Source organism: Cherax quadricarinatus, chromosome 66 (assembly GCF_038502225.1).
Source record: "Cherax quadricarinatus isolate ZL_2023a chromosome 66, ASM3850222v1, whole genome shotgun sequence".
NCBI lineage: Eukaryota > Metazoa > Arthropoda > Malacostraca > Decapoda > Parastacidae > Cherax > Cherax quadricarinatus.
The window spans coordinates 23,004,643-23,023,548 of NC_091357.1; the positions used below are offsets into that span (position 1 = coordinate 23,004,643).

Genomic DNA, 18,906 nt, shown 5'->3' on the forward strand with positions numbered 1-18,906 from the left:
CCACACTCGCACATTATCACTGTTTTTGCAGAGGTGCTCAGAATACAACAGTCTAGAAGCATACACATATAAAGATACACAACATATCCCTCCAAACTGCCAATACCCCAAACCCCTCCTTTAAAGTGCAGGCATTGTACTTCCCATTTCCAGGGCTCAAGTCCGACTATATGAAAATATGATTATGGATATTAAATTCTTGCAATCAAGAATGATAAAAATATCTATAAAAGTATACATGGTGTATAATGCCATGAGGTGCTACTAACACAGAACCAACTTTATAAATAATGAAGAAAGAATAGTAGAAATAACCTGCAATGTTTCATATAATAAATTTCATGGGTATCAAAGTATTCCTTTGACTCATGAAATAGTAATGACAAATGGTACGGTTTATCCCTTGGAAACAAACACAAAACAAAAAATCACATACAAAAACACACACACATGGGTACTGGAAACATGTAGGGCTAAGTTAATGGAGATGGTAGGGAGAATTTTCCAAGTCAGTGTATATTAAGGACATGATAAGGAAAAGCAGATGAGCTAGCTAACCTAATCTTAGTATTTACAGCAAGTATAAAACCATCCGTTGGGCACTAGTGACCACAGAGTACTTAACTTGAGTACCTTGCTGAACTATAAGTAGAGGGCACCAACTTATAGGTGCCCTCCACCTATAAGTAGGTGGAAGGCACAAGAAGCCAGACTTCAAAAGAGGGGACTCTGAAGGAATGAGAGAATTTCTGAATACATTGCAATGGGATAAAGAGAACCAGAAGGAAAGTTAGCAGACGAGATGGAGTATATAGCCGGAAAGTGCCAAGAAGCAGAGGAAAACTTCCTACCAAGAAGAGGGAGTAAACAGTGAAGATGAAGACAGCCTTTGGTTCAACCAGATGAAGAGGCAAAAAATAGAAGCATGAGAGCATGGGAAAACTACAGAAAGTGAAGGACAGATGAGAAGAATGAGCTAAGGAGATTTGCCAGAAATGAATACTCATGGGTAAAGAGAAGCTGTGTGACAACTTAAGAATGACAGCAGTAAAGGACAAGCCTAAACCAAAACTAATTCATAGCCATATCCAAAGAAAGATGACAGAAAAAAGTGCAAGTAATCTGGCTGAAGAAGGAAGAAGGACAGCTCACTAAAAATGACAGGGAAGTCTGTGAAGAGGTGAACAAATGAGTTACAGGGATCTTCTTAGTGGAAATGGAAAATACTGGAAAACTTATGTAAAAGGGTACACTGACAGGTACTGGACAACATACACACAACAGTGAAAGAGGTAAAAGAACCTTCGATGGAGCTGAATACATTAAAAGGAATGGAAACTGACAAGGTGTCAACACAAGTTCTGAGAAAGGCAGCAGCAGCACTGTTTGAACCACTAGCTAAGATCTACAACTTTACAATTTAAATGACCCTATTATTACTATTATATTAATTATTATATGTAAAGTATTATACAGTATTAGTGTCATTTACATTCTAGTAACAATGAGCATGTTCATCTATTAGTGTCATACCCAAAACATTATGCATACAAGAGGCCTCACAAGTGTAAATACAAGAATGTGTCAATAACTTTCCTATAAACCTAATTTTAACAAAAATTCAACAGATATAAAGTATTTGTAATAAAATACTCATGTTAATCTCAAGTGCCACAAAAAATCCAAAAGCTTACGGGATAACGGAAAGTTCCTGTTTACTCTCAGCAAAACGAACACGGTACACAAGGGCAGCCAACCTGGCAGCCTCATCTTTGGTGCACCGGTGATAGCCTGTGACAAAACACAAGAAATATAGAAAATTCATATAATTCATACAAGGTTTTATCAACAATATATATTTTGTTCAAGGACCTCATTTCTCTTAACTGTATTACAGTGGACATTCAATTATATGACCTATAAGCAACAATAGGTGCTTAAATAGTAACAAAATCTGGATAAGAGAAAAACAAAATTTACCTTAAAAAAAAAAAGTGTGGTTATATTAGGACCAATTTATAGAATACATTAGTGCATACAATAGAATACTTTGACAGTAAAATCAACTAGCCAAAACTCAGCTTGAGTTTTGGCCAGTTTCTAAGTTTCCCAACTGCATTTCACACCCCCAGCAGACCACTTCTTAATAAGAACACAACCACTTCCGTGTAACCTTGTCTTAGTTAAATCTTTCCTTCAAATCTTTATTACCTCTCAGGAGTTTGGGAAGCTCTTGGTGAAAGTGGAAAATTATATCAGCATTACGGTCTTTTCCAGGTATGGTGTTGGTCCAGAGTTTCTTCATAAAGAAGACTTGGTAGGTGAAGTGAGGTGTGGTACCTGCAACACACAGTTTTGCATTAATAACATTAATGATAAGCTATGAACCCAATTCAAGTTGTAATAAACAGCTGTATATGAATAAACAGAAATATGGGGTCTCTAAACTGTGGTCCTGGGATTAGCAGTCCAGCCTTTTACTGACAGTTTCCAAATCTTTCCTATTAGGAACTCTCTAGCTAAGTGGCAAAGTGCTAGACCTGCTAATCGCAGGACCACAGTTCAATCTTTTGTCCATCTTTCTGTTTATTCACATTAACGATAACTTTAATCTCATGTTTAGATCACAGTTTCATTAGGATTATATTTTAACTGTTCAAAATTTTACTTGCATTCTTCCTCTCTTTACTATATGTACTGTAATCCTAAAGTATCCATGAGCTCTATATCAACAAATTTCTCTATTCCTGATTTTGGTTATAGTACTGTATATCCTACTGCCTGTGATTAGCAAACTGGCCTTGCAGATCTGCTCCACTTGTACACTTATTATTGTCTGCTACCAATTCCTGTGTGTATGTGTAAAGAACCTAGAATGCATACCTTAAATCACTGATGTTTTCTCTAGCTTAAGGAACTCCCATGAAGAGAGTAATAAAAGTTTTCAATCTTGAAGCCTGAGATATTTTATATTCAGGAGTTCTTTCAACTTATAAATGCCCCAAATTATACACCTCTGAACCTATAATCAAAGTACTTAAAAACCAATTCAACTGTTATTACAATCACTGAGCTACAGCACTGTATAAAGATGAGTGAAACAAAATCACTCTTTATACCATTGCTTTCTATGCAAACAACTTATTTGTACGTCAGGGACCTCCAATAATGTAGGTACTATAATTAAATATATGCTGTAAAGGAGGTTTTGTGGGCGAGGGGCTTGGACTTCCATCAAGCATGTGTGAGCGTGTTAGATATGAGTGAATGGAGATGAATGGTACTTGGGACCTGACGAGCTGTTGGAGTGTGAGCAGGGTAATATTTAGTGAAGGGATTCAGGGAAACCGGTTATTTTTATATAGCCGGACTTGAGTCCTGGAAATGGGAAGTACAATGCCTGCACTTTAAAGGAGGGGTTTGGGATATTGGCAGTTTGGAGGGATATGTTGTGTATCTTTATACATATATGCTTCTAAACTGTTGTATTCTCAGCATCTTTGCAAAAACAGTGATTATGTGTGAGTGAGGTGAAAGTGTTGAATGATGATGAAAGTATTTTCTTTTTGGGGATTTTCTTTCTTTTTAGGTCACCCTGCCTCGGTGGGAGACAGCCGACTTAAAAAAAAAAAAACTCATTTGAATTACAGTAACCCCCCAAAACTGCAGAATATTTGACTAGTACAGTATTACAGGACTGGAGCTCACAGGGTCCTGAACGCATTCACCGTATTCTTAAAAACAAAAACAAAGTTTTTTTATCCATAAATTCTAGGTATAAACTTCTTTACTAACACATCCCTCATAGATAACTGGGGAATAAATAAATAAATTCTTAAATAATTTTACCATCTCTGGATGGTCGAGCCTTCTTGATCCAGTCTGTGAGGTGTCGAACAAAATCAAAGAAGAAATCTCCCTCAGGTACTGAAATGACTTTGTCAGCAATCTTTACAAACAGAGAGAATCCTTCTGAGCTTTTGAGATTAAGACGGTGTGAAATGGATGAGCAGAAGTCCTTGGCTCGGGTTGATGAGTCAACCTCAAATGCTTCATCGGTATCATCCGGGAAGTAAACCTGATGGAAAATTAGCATTTACTGACACACTTATTTATATTTGTGGTACAGTAGTTAGTTAATTAGATGTACATGTTGCTGCCTCCTAAAGAGGCTATATCCTATTTCTGGGAAATAGATTTTAGCTACCGCATCCTTATTTCGAGTACAGCCTCTCCTCACTTAACGACAGAGTTCTGTTCCTAAGACCACGTCGGAAAATGAATTTGTCACTAAGTGAGGAGCATACTATAATGGTAGTGGGTTTGTGTCAAGCATCTTTGATATTGTTTTAATGTCACTTTTGCATCATTTATAACATTTCTGGTATATTTTAAAATGTTTATACAGTAGTGTCCTGTATATTATATTAAACAGAACAGAGGAAATCAGCTCTAATACACATTATTTAAATATGTATACTAGTCAGAGAGCCCATCATAAGTCTGAGTCGTCAGTAAACGAATACATCGCTAAGTGAGGAGAGGCTGTATTTCTGTGGATAAGGTTTTATGTTCATTTGTGTAAGAATAAAACTCTTATTTTCATTCTCAGCTTGCTCATCCCATTCTGTTTGCTAAGCTCCCTATTAGTCTTCTTCGATATTTCTGGAGACTTATAAACCATCAAGCACTGACACACTAAGATACTGAGGGCACAACAAGCACTACTGGCAGCCATTATGTATATCCTTAATGTAACTGGTTACATGCCAGCATTTTAATATATTACTTTTTTTAGGTATGCCTAAGACTCTACTGAGGCCAGAAAAATGACTAGTCGAACACTCATGACACATCAGTGTTTCATATCAATATATTACGAGTTCAACCAACAGAGCCTTCACTGGCACTAGTCCCTTTACCTAGTCAATTTATTCTCAGTTTCATTTGCAAAGTCTCTTGTCAGTCATATTTCAAAATACTTAACCTCAACTCAGACTCCAGGATGTCCTCATTGGCACTAATTCAATACATAATACATTTATCTCCACTATCATTAAGTTATTGGATTACTGTAGTTACAGTTACTTTCAACCAACTTCTCTCATACACAACAAAATTTTCAACTACAGTATCCATAATATATAATCTGATTCTCTGCTAGAAGAGTTGTATGTCATCTATAAATATCAAATAGAATATAATCTATTTTGACCCCATACCAAACTTTGACACATATCTAACACTCCATCTAAATGCTTGTTTAATAACCCTGACCTCACTAGACAACCTTAAAGTATTCTACTTCTATATTTACACCAAACCATTATGTATGTATGTATCTTATAAAGTATCTCTTGGAAATTCATCCTGTTCATATAAAAAAAGTATCAATAGTGAATACTGGAATCCAATATGATAATTTTTCATTTCAAATAATAATTCATACCCTTTTTCACAATCTCAAACCTGTTCATTATCTTTTCTGTCGATGCATAATAAGGCACATAAAATAATCAGTTCATATTCACAAATTAGCTTGATAATGTTCTAAAAGATGTCGACTTTTTGCCAGTACGTCACCACCTTCAACAACATGCTCATTGGGGAAGCCAGGTATAGATACTCAAAAATTAGGGACAAAGGAATTAATGTACAATTGCTATGGATCCCATCACACATTGGATTACTCCTTCATGATAAAGTTGATATGTTAGCCAAGAAGAGTATCGAGAAGGAGAATGTAGAATATAACTTTGGTATAACTGTGTCTAGCATTAGGAATAATATTAGGAGAGAAGTAAATAATGAAAATGATTGTTATAGGAATGCAGTTAGAAGCCTGAGTAGATCTATAACCCACTATGATAACATGAACGTAGATAAGTATGTTTATGGAGCAACGTGCAATGTGAACAGACTGACTGATGTTGTAGTGGCCAGGCTTAGGCTTGGTTACAAGTACTTCTGGCAGTTTGGGAGACACACAGATGATGATCAAACTAAATGTAAATTATGTGATCAGGCATATGGTCACTCTCTTGAACACTGTGCTTAATTGTCCACTTATTGAGGAATACAGAGACAGACAGTATAATAACCTATGTGACATGTCAAGATATCTTATTAATGAAAATAACATACCAGATATACTAAGCAAATTTCCTAAATTTGCTTGTAACAGATAAGTGAACTATAGATATGTAGATATAAATCCATATGTATTCCTGTTAACCCTTTGGGGCCTAGTTCCTAGGCCTTTTGTGTATCCATATGCTCTCGCGCTACCGTCCACAGGATGGATATGGGGTGCACAATAAACTAGCCACTTCGGTGGCAAAATCTAATCTAAAAATCAACTCACTTTATGGAAGATTTGTGTTGTTTTGTGGTGGATGGCCTCAACCTCCACCTGATGTGGTGGATATTTACGTTGTCCATGTTTAAGTGTCTTCTGTAGCCTATGGAGGGAGTCTTGTGCAATAGGGTGTCGTCTGGTCCTCAAGAATTGTGTCAATTCCTGTGAGAGAATAAACAAGATTAAATATCAAATCAGATGAAAATCAAATAAAAATTTATTTCTTTGCAAAGGTTACAATGTGTGTTTCCATTTCATAATTTGATTGGTACAAATAAAGACACTATCATGCCGAAGCATTTTGGGCAGACTTGCCCTAATACTTATAGACTAAAGTCTAGACAGGTGAAGAGTGGTAGATTGCAAATATTCAATATTTTACTCTTATTATCAATATGAGGTAGTACAATTTATGATACAAACACACATTTCTGATTTTGTAATAATGGCTTAATAGTTAAGGGATAATAAAATATTTGGGAGAGCATGGGTATGGCTGTTATTGAGAGTGTGGGTATGGCTGTTATTGAGATTAGGTGATTTTTACGTATAGTCCAAATTGGTTTGTGGGCAGGGGACCTCTTGCTGCTTCCAGTAAAGAGTTCCAGATCTTTGGACCCTTCATGTGCATTGCATTTTTGCATAGTGTGAGATGGACATGAGGGATGTCAAAAAGTGTTCTTGTGCCTCATGTTATGCCTGTGTGTTCCGTAGAAGCTGTCTAGGAGAAGTTTGAGTGGAGGGTTGATATTGGAGTTTAATGTTCTGTATATATAGTAAGCATAATAATAAGTGTGTATATTTTGTACATCAAATAAGTTCAAGCTCCTGAAGAGTGGGGGGTGTGTGTTGTCTGGCACAGAAGTTTGTGATCATCCGCACAGTAGCTTTTTGTTGGGTTATTAAAGGTTTAAGGTGATTGGTTGTGGTAATCCCAAGCACAAGTACCATAGGCAAGGTAAGGGTATATTAGAGAGTGATATGTAGCCTTACATGATTTGTTCACATATTTACATCTTTCTCCCAGATATCAAGTGATACTATACAAATACTTCAAGTTATGACAGTTTCCATTTTTAACTATGTCATTTAACCCTTTGAGGGTTTCGGACGTACTAGTACGGCTTACGACCCAGGGTTTTTGACGTACTAGTACACCTAAATTCTTGCGCCCTCAAATCTAGTGGGAGAAAGCTGGTAGGCCTCCATATGAAAGAATGGGTCTATGTGGTCAGTGTGCATGGTATAAAAAAAATCCTGCAGCACACAGTGCATAATGAGAAAAAAAAAACTTTGACCGTTTTTTTGGAATAAAACAGCGACTTTGCACTGTATTTTCGTATGGTATTTATTGTTGTATTCTAGTTTTCTTGGTCTCATTTTATAGAATGGAAGGCATATCATAGAAATTGAGATGATTTTGACTGGTTTTACAATGAAAAGTACCTTGAAATTGAGCTCAAAGTAGCAGAAATGTTCGATTTTTACCAAAGTTCAAAAGTAAACAAATCATGCCAAGTGTCCAATACACATCAACTGGTGAGTCTAATATTCTTTTGCAAGTGCGCCAATATGATTCATACCATTTTTTACACTAATGCAGTAGTCTGCATAACAGTAAATCTTCTATTTTTTGTGAGAATAAAAATTCAAAGTGGAAAGCAAAAGAATGTAAGAGGGGCCTTGAGACGTGACTAATGAACAGAGGAAATGTCATTTTAGTGCCAGGAATGTATTTCTTGTTTGTTCTGAACCCTATTCGGAAACTGGCATCTTTTGAAATTTGTGTGAAATTGGCAAAATTGCTAAATTCTGACCACTGTACTGGATAGTTGAAATTGGTAAATGGGTGGTTTCTTGCACTCATTCAATAGAAAATATGGAGTTCTAGCAAAATATTTATGTTTTTTGTCGACTAGTACAGTGGAACTGGCTGAAAATGGGGCTCAAAGTGGGCAAAATCGCCGATCCGTAAACATCGCTGAGACCGCTAACTTCGCGAGAGCATAATTCCGTAAGTTTTCCATCAAATTTCATATTTTTGGTGTCATTATGATCGGGAAAAGATTCTCTATCTTTTCATAAGAAAAAATTATTTTTTTTTTTTTTAAATTTGGCTGACCCTGAGAACGAGTCTCAGAGAGGGCCTGTCGACCCTCAAAGGGTTAAATAACAATACAGTAAAACTAAGGTACCAGTATATACATAAGGTAATGATGAAAACTGGACAAGTTCATGAGTATTATACTTATTACAGAGTGAATAAAATATATGAATGTCAACAAACGACTCATCCTCCTAAACAAACATTAATATTTTACATCGACTCCAGACCACTGATAAAGTGGCTGTGACACTAACTTGTGAATGTCACATTTTATACAGAAATGGGTGACACATGATTGCATCAAAACAAATTTATCTTTATGCATTACTGCATTTACTGATGGTAATAAATGGTATAACTGGTTAAATCCAGTTAACTGACATGACCCTAATCTAATGTAAATATTGTACTGTAGTACATGCACACAACTGGCTAGGCCAACAAGTTGGAATAAAATGCCATAATGAAATAATATAAACAGCAACTTTACATATGGATTGGTATCAAAACAGAACCAAATATATACTGTACTCATACAAACAGCAAACACAAAACTAATTTTGACGATATTAAGTACGGTACTATGAAGCTGATACTATAACTTAACGGAAAGCTCAAAATGGTAGTTGTATAATAATATTGTTTAATAATACAGTATAGCTAGAGTTTTCCTTTTTTTTTTTTTTTTTTTTTTTTAAAACGTCTTCCATATTCTGGGTCTCCTACTTGCATAGAGTTCCTACACATAATAAATTTATAAACAAGGATGATCAGAGAGAAATGTTTCATAAACAATATAAAACAATAAGAACAAGAGAAGTGACTGCTTTAGTACAGACAACATAGTTACCTTGACAAGGTTCTGAGAGCAGGCAAAGAGACCAGTAGCCAGCCACATAAGTTCCCAGCCACGTTCCTCACTCAGACGATTCCTGTTTTCTGTGAGCTGCTTCATAACTTGGCAATATATCTCATCCCGCAGGATCTCCTGTTAGCAAATAAACATTAAAAAAAAAAGAAATGCTTTCATAAACTTTTTAAGGTGGTAGAGCATTTACTTCACAAGAAAAAAGGCGGCCGTCTTCACACATATCACCGTCTTTCAACCACCCAGGGAGGTACTACCGTTCTGCCAGGCGAGTGTAAAACGAAAGCCTGTAATTGTTTTACATGACGGTAGGACTGCTGATGTCCTTTTTTTCTGCCTCATAAACATGCAAGATTTCGGGAAGGTCTTGCTACTTCTTCTTACACTTAGGTCACACTACACGTACATGTACAATCATATATATATATACACATCCCTCTGGGTTTTCTTCTATTTTCTTACTAGTTCTTGCTCTTGTTCTTGTTCATTTCCTGTCATCTCCATGGGGAAGTGGAACAGAATAGTTCCTCCGTAAGCCATGCGTGTTGTAAGAGGCGACTAAAATGCCTGGAGCAAGGGGCTAGTAACCCCTTCTCCTGTATAAATTATTAAATTTAAAAAGAGAAACTTTCATTTTTCTTTTTGGGCCACCCTGCCTCGGTGGGATATGACTGGTTTGTTGAAAGAAAAAGATCACTGTCTTTGCAAAGGCTTCATAAAATAAAGGAACCCTCGTCTATATAAATTTGTTTAATAATTTTCTATGGTATCAATGTTTATCATCAAAATAATTTTGTAAAGATTATTCAATAGTTAAAAACAATTTTTTTTTCCTAAGTCATTGGCATGATTGATGAAACTAATGTAATGAAGAGGACTAATGTGAAAATACTCACATGTTTTAAAGGGCCATCAAAGATCTGATCTGTAAGGTCATTACCCTGACGATTTCTCCTTGATGGCAAGTCTCCCATGTACTTCAGCACAGCATTAAATGCATAAACAGACTCTTGTGCAAGCTCCTCTTTGTGCAGCAATTTTTTCAACAGTGGTTGCTTTATTGGATCTCTAGAATATTTCCATAAGCACTCGTTAGTGGGTCGACGAGCTGATGCGAGGGTGATAGAGCGAGACACTGTGCGTTTGGGAGGTGGTCTGTTAAAACAAAACTTATTTAACAGAATATTTTAGGGCAAATAAGTATTAAACTTAATCTATATCAATGAAATATTCAAACTTTAAAGATAAAATCTTAATTGAAATGTAACTTAAACAGAAGTATGGCTTGTGTTGTGCCAACCATGTGTGGCTTCCAGTCAGACCTCACAATACATGTCTCCAAATGCTCTAACTTACACACATCTGCACTTATAAATGCAGAATATGGAAACCAATTAAGATTTTCAATCATAGTACATATCAACTGGACAAGCAAGTATGAAACATAACTGCCTCTGCACTATTTTCTTGTTCATTAGTCAAAACACCAGCAAAACAGATTTTTTAAAACCAAACACCAGGAGCACAACTTATTTCTCAGTGAACTCCTGTACAAGTTTACAGAGAGCTATCAATTTACAGCATCCATTTACCTAAAGTGATCAAGAGCATATTCCTCAAGCGTGTGGGGTTTCTCCTGCGAGTCACTACCATTGAGTTGTGGAGTGAACAACTTGCGACCGTGTTCAGCACCTTCGGCTGTAAACAGTGCCTGCAGGTGGAAAAACATGTTCAAATTAATCAAGAACTAAAAAGTGAGGATTAATTTGCCTTCTTATAGCAGCCATACCTTTATCAAAGCTTATAACATTTATGGAATAGTATTAATTTAAATCATAACAATAATAAATCTTATTCACACCTAAGATAAACTATTAATTTGAAACTTATGCTCATGTGTAAACAGTAATGAGATAATGATTAATGCAAATGATAGCAAGGTAATGAAGAATACCTACCTTGATGTTCAGGGATGACTAGAACTAACTAGACAGGAGCTGAGTGCCCTTCAAGGGAGATGCTGTCATGCCAGTAATGGGATCATAATGCAAGAAATTGAAGCTACCTTCCTCCTGAGATCAACTCTGATTACTTCACATTCCTCAGGCATTGTATAACACTTACAGGTTCTGCCCTTCTCCATAATAATAATAATAATAAACTAGGTAGTAGGTTGGTAGACAGCAACCGCCCAGGGAGGTACTACCGTCCTGCCAAGTGAGTGTAAAACGAAAGCCTGTAACTGTTTTACATGATAGTAGGATTGCTGGTGTCCTTTTTTCTGTCTCATAAACATGCAAGATTTCAGGTACGTCTTGCTACTTCTACTTACACTTAGGTCACACTACACATACATGTACAAGCATATATATACACACCGCTCTGGGTTTTCTTCTATTTTCTTTCTAGTTCTTGTTCTTGTTTATTTCCTCTTATCTCCATGGGGAAGTGGAACAGAATTCTTCCTCCGTAAGCCATGCGTGTTGTAAGAGGCGACTAAAATGCCGGGAGCAAGGGGCTAGTAACCCCTTCTCCCGTATAAATTACTAAATTTAAAAAGAGAAACTTTTGTTTTTCTTTTGGGGCCACACTGCCTTGGTGGGATATGGCCGGTTTGTTGAAAAAAAAAAAATAATAATAATAATAATAATACTAGGGGCTTGGACATCCAGAAGGCATGTGTGAGCATGTTAGATAGGAGTAAGCAGAGGTAAATGGTTTTTGGGACTTTACAAGCTGTTGAAGTGTGAGCAGGGTAACGTTTTTTGAGGGGATTCAGGGAAACCAGTTAGCCAGGCTTAGTCCTGGAGGTGGGAAGTATAGTACCTGCACTCTGAAGGAGGGCTGGGAATATTTGCAGTTTTAACCTGTAGTATTGGCACACCTCTGACAAGATAATGGAGTAAGTGATGGTGAAAGTGTTTCTTCTTTTTTTTTGGGTCACCCTACCTCGGTGGGAGATGGTCGGCGTGTTAGAAGTAACAATAATAATCATAAATAAAACCCAGCAAAACAGCTAGTAGAAGGTTAACTGGTCAACAAATATACTCACTTGAGTGTTTCAACTGGTCAGAGTTCAGTAAGACAATGAGAATCAATGCTCACCAGAATATCCGGTGGAGGCTTAGTGACTGCAGGAAGAACATAGACTGTTTCTGCTGGGAAGTCACCTCTTTCATTTGTTCGTTCACATCTTCCAACACACCAGCCAGCATTGATGACAGTCTCACCTGATGAGTCCTCCTCCAGGAGGATGAGATCACCCTTATTGAATGTAAGGAAGGAAGAGTTCTCACCTGCCAAAAAGAAAAAAACAATTGTAATTAATATTCAACATATCTGCCACTGATCAAGAGACTCATGCAATCTCTAAATGATCTACGGCACAGAACAATGGCGAAAGTGTTTCTTTTCTGGGTCACCCTGCCTTGGTGGGAGACAGCTGACATGTTACACACACACACACACACACACACACACACACACACACACACACACACACACACACACACACACACACACACACACACACACACACACACACACACACACACACACACACACACACACAAATTATATAGATATAATATATACATTTTTTCAACATGTTGGTCATTTCCCACCGAGGCAGGGTGGCCCCCAAAAAAAAAAACACTTTCACCATCATTCAACACTCACCATCATTCACGCATAATCACTGTCTTTGCAGAGGCGCCCAGACACGACAGTTTAGATGTCACAACAAACAGCAAATATCCCAAACCCCTCCTTTAAAGTGCAGGCACTGTACTCCCCACCTCCAGGACTCAAGTCCAGTTAACCGGTTTCCCCTGAATCCCTTCACAAAATATTACCCTGCTCACACCCCAAAAGCTCGCCAAGTCCTAAAAACCATTCATCTCAATTCGCTCCTATCTAACACGCTCACACATGCCTGCAGTATGTCCAAGCCCCTTGCACACAAAACCTCTTTCACCCCCTCCCCCCATCCTTTTCTAGGACGACCCATACCCCTCCTCCCAGGACTCAAGTTCGGCAAACCAATTTCCCTGAATCCCTTCACAAAATATTACCTTGTTCACACTCCAACAACTCGTCAAATCCCAAAAACCATCTGTACTCTTTTAATAAGATATTACTCACCCAGAGCCTTATAGTCCTGCAGTGCTATGACAAACTTGGAACGCTTCTTTAGCCCCTCAAGGAAATACACCACGAGATCCCTAATGTCCTCACTGTTGGGACTCTGGAAAGTAAACTCTTCACCTCGTACGGTTGACAAAGTAAAGGTTTGTGTGTACACTTTTTGTGTCTTGTTACAAGATACTGTGGTTATCTCTGGGAAGGACAACTCCAGCAGAACCTGTTCTTGGTCATCTACAACATAAACACCAGTCCAGTTCACTGCAATGATGACATCATTCTTGGGCAAGTTTGGACCAGAGTATCTGCCAGCAACAAACATCCATGATGAAATTCAAGGAAAAGTTATACCATGACATATAATTAGTTCTTGTTCTATGACATTCTGTGTCAAACCTTTATGAAGTCTGAAAGACTATAAAATAAGATGAGATGAGCATACCTAGAAAACACATCTCAGTGCAGCAAAAGTGTAAAAGAAAGTGAAAGGGAAGTTCTAAGGACAGAATCTGGGAATAAAGAGTCTACAAAATATATGCCCAAACATATGAGAAGTGATGACTTCACATTAAACAATGTTCAGTATTTTGAGAGATCTTTTAACAAGTAATTACAATATACAAAATTCTGCATAACTACTCACCTAAATGCTTCATAGAATCTGGAGAATAAGAGAGGCCATTTGAATTTTGCATAGCTGACCACATCCTCCTTCACCTTGAGGGACTGGACACGCTCTTTAACATAATAACTCTTCCTGTATGCAGCAACTACCAAGTTAGCCCAGCGGTCAATGGCTTTATCTCCTGCAGACACGCAGTAGTCTGGGATGTAGCCTGGAAGGTTGTTGAACAGTCGGTCTGTGTTCATGTCTGTGCTAAACTCTATATAGTACTGCTGAGCAGCAATCATGGCAAGGTCCTCATCCTTATCACACCGGTACTCCCCAAATTTGACGCCACGAACAACCTAGTGAGAACAAATACTCATCAAAATATACATGATTTACAAATCATGTTAAAACTAAATTACCTCAAAGAAGCAATATCAAAGAACAAAAATGTACATAAAGAGAAGTTCTGATGCAAATTAAAAATAAATGGCAGTGGAAAAGAAACAGAAGAAAAGATATGATGAGTAAGGAAGGAATGAATAGGCACTAAAGTTAGGGAATGAGAAAAGGGACAAAGAAGCCAGGCAAGACTGAATGGACAGGGAATAATTTATAAATAACCCACTTTAGAGAGGAACCTCTGATGACATTTTGGTCTATTGACATTTGAGCAAGAAAATGGGAGAAAACCAGAAAACAGAGATAAAGAGGAGAGAAAAAAAAAAGCTAGAAGACAGATCATGTAATTAAAGTACTTGAAAAAGTCATGATGATAGTAGTCAAATCAAAATCAAAACTTTATTTCTTTGCTAAGGTTACAATGTGTGTTTAAATTTCATAATTTGATTGGTACAAAGAAAGCCACTATCATGCAGAGGCATTTCAGGCAGACTTAACCTAATACTTAAATACTGCTTAAGTTTAGACAGGTGAAGAGTGGTAGATTACAAATATTCAATATTTTACTCTATTATTAATATGAGGTAGTAGAATTTATGATACAAACATACATTTTTAAGTTTATAATACATGTACATTTGTAATGGCTTAATAGTTAAGGGATAATAAAATACCTGAGAGAGTTGCTTTAAATCTGGTTAGTTTAGCATAGCGTGGGTATGGTTGTTATTGAGAGATGAGGTGATTTTTGAGTATGGTCCTAAATTGATTTGTGGGCAGGGGACCTCTTGCTGTTTTGGGCAAAGAGTTCCAGATCTTAAGGCCCTTTATGTGCATTGTATTTTTGCATAGTGTGAGACGGACACATGGGATGTCAAAAAGTGTTTTGTGCCTCGTGTTATGCTTGTGTTCTTTTGAAGCTGACTAGGAGAGGTTTGAGTAGAGGGTTGATATTGGAGTTTAATGTTCTGTATATATAGTAGGCACAATAATAAGTGTGTATATTTTGTATATTAAGTAAGTTCAAGCTTTTGAAGTGGTGGGGTGTGTTGTCTGGTGCAGGAAATTGTGATCATCCACACAGTAGCTTTTTGTTGGGTTATTAAAGGTTTAAGGTGATTGGCCGTGGTAGATCCCCAAGCACAAATACCATAGGTGAGGTAAGGGTATATTAGTGTGATATATATTAATAGTAGTACTATAATAGCAAGTTAATTAAGATAAATTACATCAATATATAAATTACATCTGAAGGGGAGAGAGTAGTTGGGCAACTCCACTCTTTTCCATTACATGTATCCCAGGAGGCTTGCAAAAGAATAAAGGATCACTTCAATAGGCCTACTGGCCCATGCTTAGACTAGACAAAAGAAGCATGTAAGAAGAAAGTCAAAGGACAAGGGTTAAGAAAATTTGAAAAGAGATGGGAAGAAGGCCAAGGTCAGTTCCAGTCGAGAGAATTTTGAAACATTTGACAATGTATTGGGAAAGGTAAACCTCATCAGAAACAAAACTGGAACTATAATTTATGTTAGCAATGTTGTGCATTAGGGCCAATTCAACAAGACAACATCTGTGAAGGCTAGAAGAGGATAGATAATTTCAAATTGTAAATTTTAAGATATAACATACTGCACTCACAATCAGATTGTTAATGTTAACTTGGCTTGTCCTATACCCAGCATTAAAGATCGCTCATATTTTCATCTGGCTTTCAGAAGAGTATTCCATAACGGTGCAGACCACTGTAGGCAACACTGCCTCTGCACAAGCTTCCAAGTCCGTCATTCTTTCCCCAGACCATGAGTATATTCCATATTAGTTTATATTATCCATTATGACTGGAGGTTATTAAACAGGCCACACTTACCCACAATAACAAATTTGATGACATAATAGGGAAACAAGGATTACAAATAAGGGGAAGGGGGAAAGGAGGACAGGTAGAGAAGAGAGAGTAGGTAAGGGGGTAGGTGAAATAAGGAGATAGAGAAGGTAGAAAGCCTAGAAGATTGCAGCACAAAAAAAATTGAAGAGAAAATTAAATCAAAATATACAATATTGAAAATACATGAGATTGTAATACTAGAGACAACATCACCTGCTGGTAGATGAGGTCAGTGGCCACAGGGTCCTCAGTAGGATCGTGCCAGGGGGCAAAGATCTCCTTGCGGAAGAAAAGTCTCCATGGGGCATTCCTCTCCTGGGCACCTTGTTCCTTCGCATACTGCTCACACTGGCTGATGGCATCCATGACATGGTCTCCTCCACTGCCCAGTGATGACACCTGATCATAAACACAAGCATACAGCTGAAAGAGGGGGGCTTGAGCATCCAGCAGGCTTATGTGAGTGTGTTAGATCCACATAAGTGGAGAAAGGTGCTTTACATGGCTTGATGAACTAGTGGAGTGTTAGCAAGGCAGAAGTGATGAAGGGATTCAGGGGAAGTGACTCGAGTCATGGGAAGTACAGTTTGCAGTTGTTGTTTTTTCGATCATCCTACCCTGGTTTAAAAAATTAAATAAAATTTAAACTCAAAGGAGTGGTGGAGGATCCATCTCTATGCAAAGTATGAGATCTACTACCTGGTTGTATTCTCCTAGTTAACCCATCACACCCTATCAGGAGTGTAAACAAAATAACAGGTTCCAGTTTTATTACTCACATGACAAGACAACAGTGCCTATCTGGACAGTTGCTGTCTACCAACCCACTTCACTTATTATCATACATACAACATAAGAGTATTGAGGAACCAGTAAGTTACCTTATCAAACAAAGCAATGTAAAGGGAGAAGCCAAACTGGTCACAAAGGCTTATTTTGTCTGAGAGTTGATTGCAGAGCTCACGGGCAGTTGTTGCCGAGTCTGCATACAATGTTCTGGTGTTTCCATCCATGAAGGTGATTGGTAACATCAGTGGCTTCTTGGATTTGGTTGCCTACATGAAATTAAATGTTAATTTTTTTTTTTATTCGCCGATACTCTCCCGGTGAATAAAGTATTTGTAACTTTTATCAGCAGGCATATTAAATATATTCACATTAGATCTGGATACCTGAATTATAATACAATTTATATTTATCTGCACATGCTAGTGTTGCTGCAGTCACAAGTTGTTGAAGTGTTTTAAGTTTCCTGCTGTAATTGTTAAGAGTAATATTCACAGTTATGCTCCTGTCATGCACTGTAACATGCTGTAAAGTTGTAATTATTGTAAATAATACCCTGGTTTATACCATCATACCCAGTGAGATGTTTCAATATTGTTGTATAATAATTATTCTAAGGAATAACTGTGTTGTGCTCCAGTCATGTAAAATTGTTATTTCATTTTCAGACCAGACACTGTGCAGCAAACCCATTGAACCATGCGTGTTCAATGAAAGCAACACGTAACTAATGCCATTCTAGTGCCAGAATACCCTTTAGGAAACCATTCTATTTAGAAGAGCTGGAACAATCCAAGAAATACTGTGATAGCCTATTTCTTATTACTGTATCTATTGGCAGTAAAAGGTTGTAGAGCTATGCTGGTGGTATGTCATCATCGGTGTACAGTATGTTCAATATATAGTGAAAGTTTCTGGTGATTGTAGCACAGACTACTATGTACCTACCTCTCATGGAGGCCAGCCTATGTATCCACTTCTCTTTATTTGTTCAGAAATCTTTTTCAGGATCATTCTAGCACTACCTCTTACCATAATTTACAACTAAAGCATCTTGATCACCCTGTTGATGGTGCTAAAATATCTTGTCTATTTTGTTTATGATTTTATAGGTGCTTATTATATCTTCATTTATCCCTCTCTATCAACAAAGGCATTTTAGTATCTTTTTTCTTGACAGTGTTGTAACGCATGCATCCCTGTGCTTACCTGCAACTCCAACCAGCTTGGTGGCTGGTTCCTGGTGCCATTAGCAAAAGTTCTCCTTAGTCTCTCCTCACAATAGGGAGCATACCCTGGAGGGCCTTCACGGATGAAGGAGAGAAGGTACTTGACAAAGTCCTCTGAAGGGGCAAAGCACCCAACACAGAGGGAGAGGAGGATCCAACCCCGTGCATGTGAAGACTTTGAAGGATTGTTACTCAGCTGTTTACAAATTTGGCAGTAAACTTCATCTCTGTGGAGGTGATAACATTAGAAAGACATTTAAAATATTAAAGTTGATTTAGTCATGGAAGGATGGGGAAAGTTCAGGAAAGAAAAAAATGTACCTGACTACATATACATATTTATATAACTGATTTTCCTGAATCTCTTTATAAAATGTTACCTTGCTCACACTGCAACAGCTTGCCAAGTCCTTTTGCCTCCACACACTAATATCTAACATGCTCACACACGCCTGCTGGATGTCCAAGCTCCTCGCACACAAAATCTTCTTTACCCTTCCCTTCAATCTTTCCTC

The 18,906-nt window shown here is 37.5% G+C and overlaps 1 protein-coding gene across 6 annotated transcripts in view; it reads right to left on the reverse strand.

Moving 5' to 3' along the window:
• ck (myosin-VIIa ck) overlaps positions 1 to 18,906 on the reverse strand; it is a 123,202-nt gene that overhangs the window by 4,447 nt on the left and 99,849 nt on the right. For all 6 annotated transcript variants that reach the window (XM_070099261.1, XM_070099262.1, XM_070099260.1 and 3 more), the window contains 13 exons: positions 18,372 to 18,618; positions 17,258 to 17,431; positions 16,590 to 16,775; positions 14,120 to 14,445; positions 13,477 to 13,781; positions 12,439 to 12,629; positions 10,926 to 11,044; positions 10,230 to 10,488; positions 9,316 to 9,453; positions 6,365 to 6,520; positions 3,850 to 4,078; positions 2,212 to 2,340; positions 1,695 to 1,791 (listed from right to left, as the gene is read on the reverse strand). In XM_070099261.1, coding sequence (XP_069955362.1) covers positions 1,695 to 1,791; positions 2,212 to 2,340; positions 3,850 to 4,078; positions 6,365 to 6,520; positions 9,316 to 9,453; positions 10,230 to 10,488; positions 10,926 to 11,044; positions 12,439 to 12,629; positions 13,477 to 13,781; positions 14,120 to 14,445; positions 16,590 to 16,775; positions 17,258 to 17,431; positions 18,372 to 18,618 — 2,556 coding nt within the window. The remainder of the gene's footprint in view (positions 1 to 1,694; positions 1,792 to 2,211; positions 2,341 to 3,849; positions 4,079 to 6,364; positions 6,521 to 9,315; positions 9,454 to 10,229; positions 10,489 to 10,925; positions 11,045 to 12,438; positions 12,630 to 13,476; positions 13,782 to 14,119; positions 14,446 to 16,589; positions 16,776 to 17,257; positions 17,432 to 18,371; positions 18,619 to 18,906) is intronic.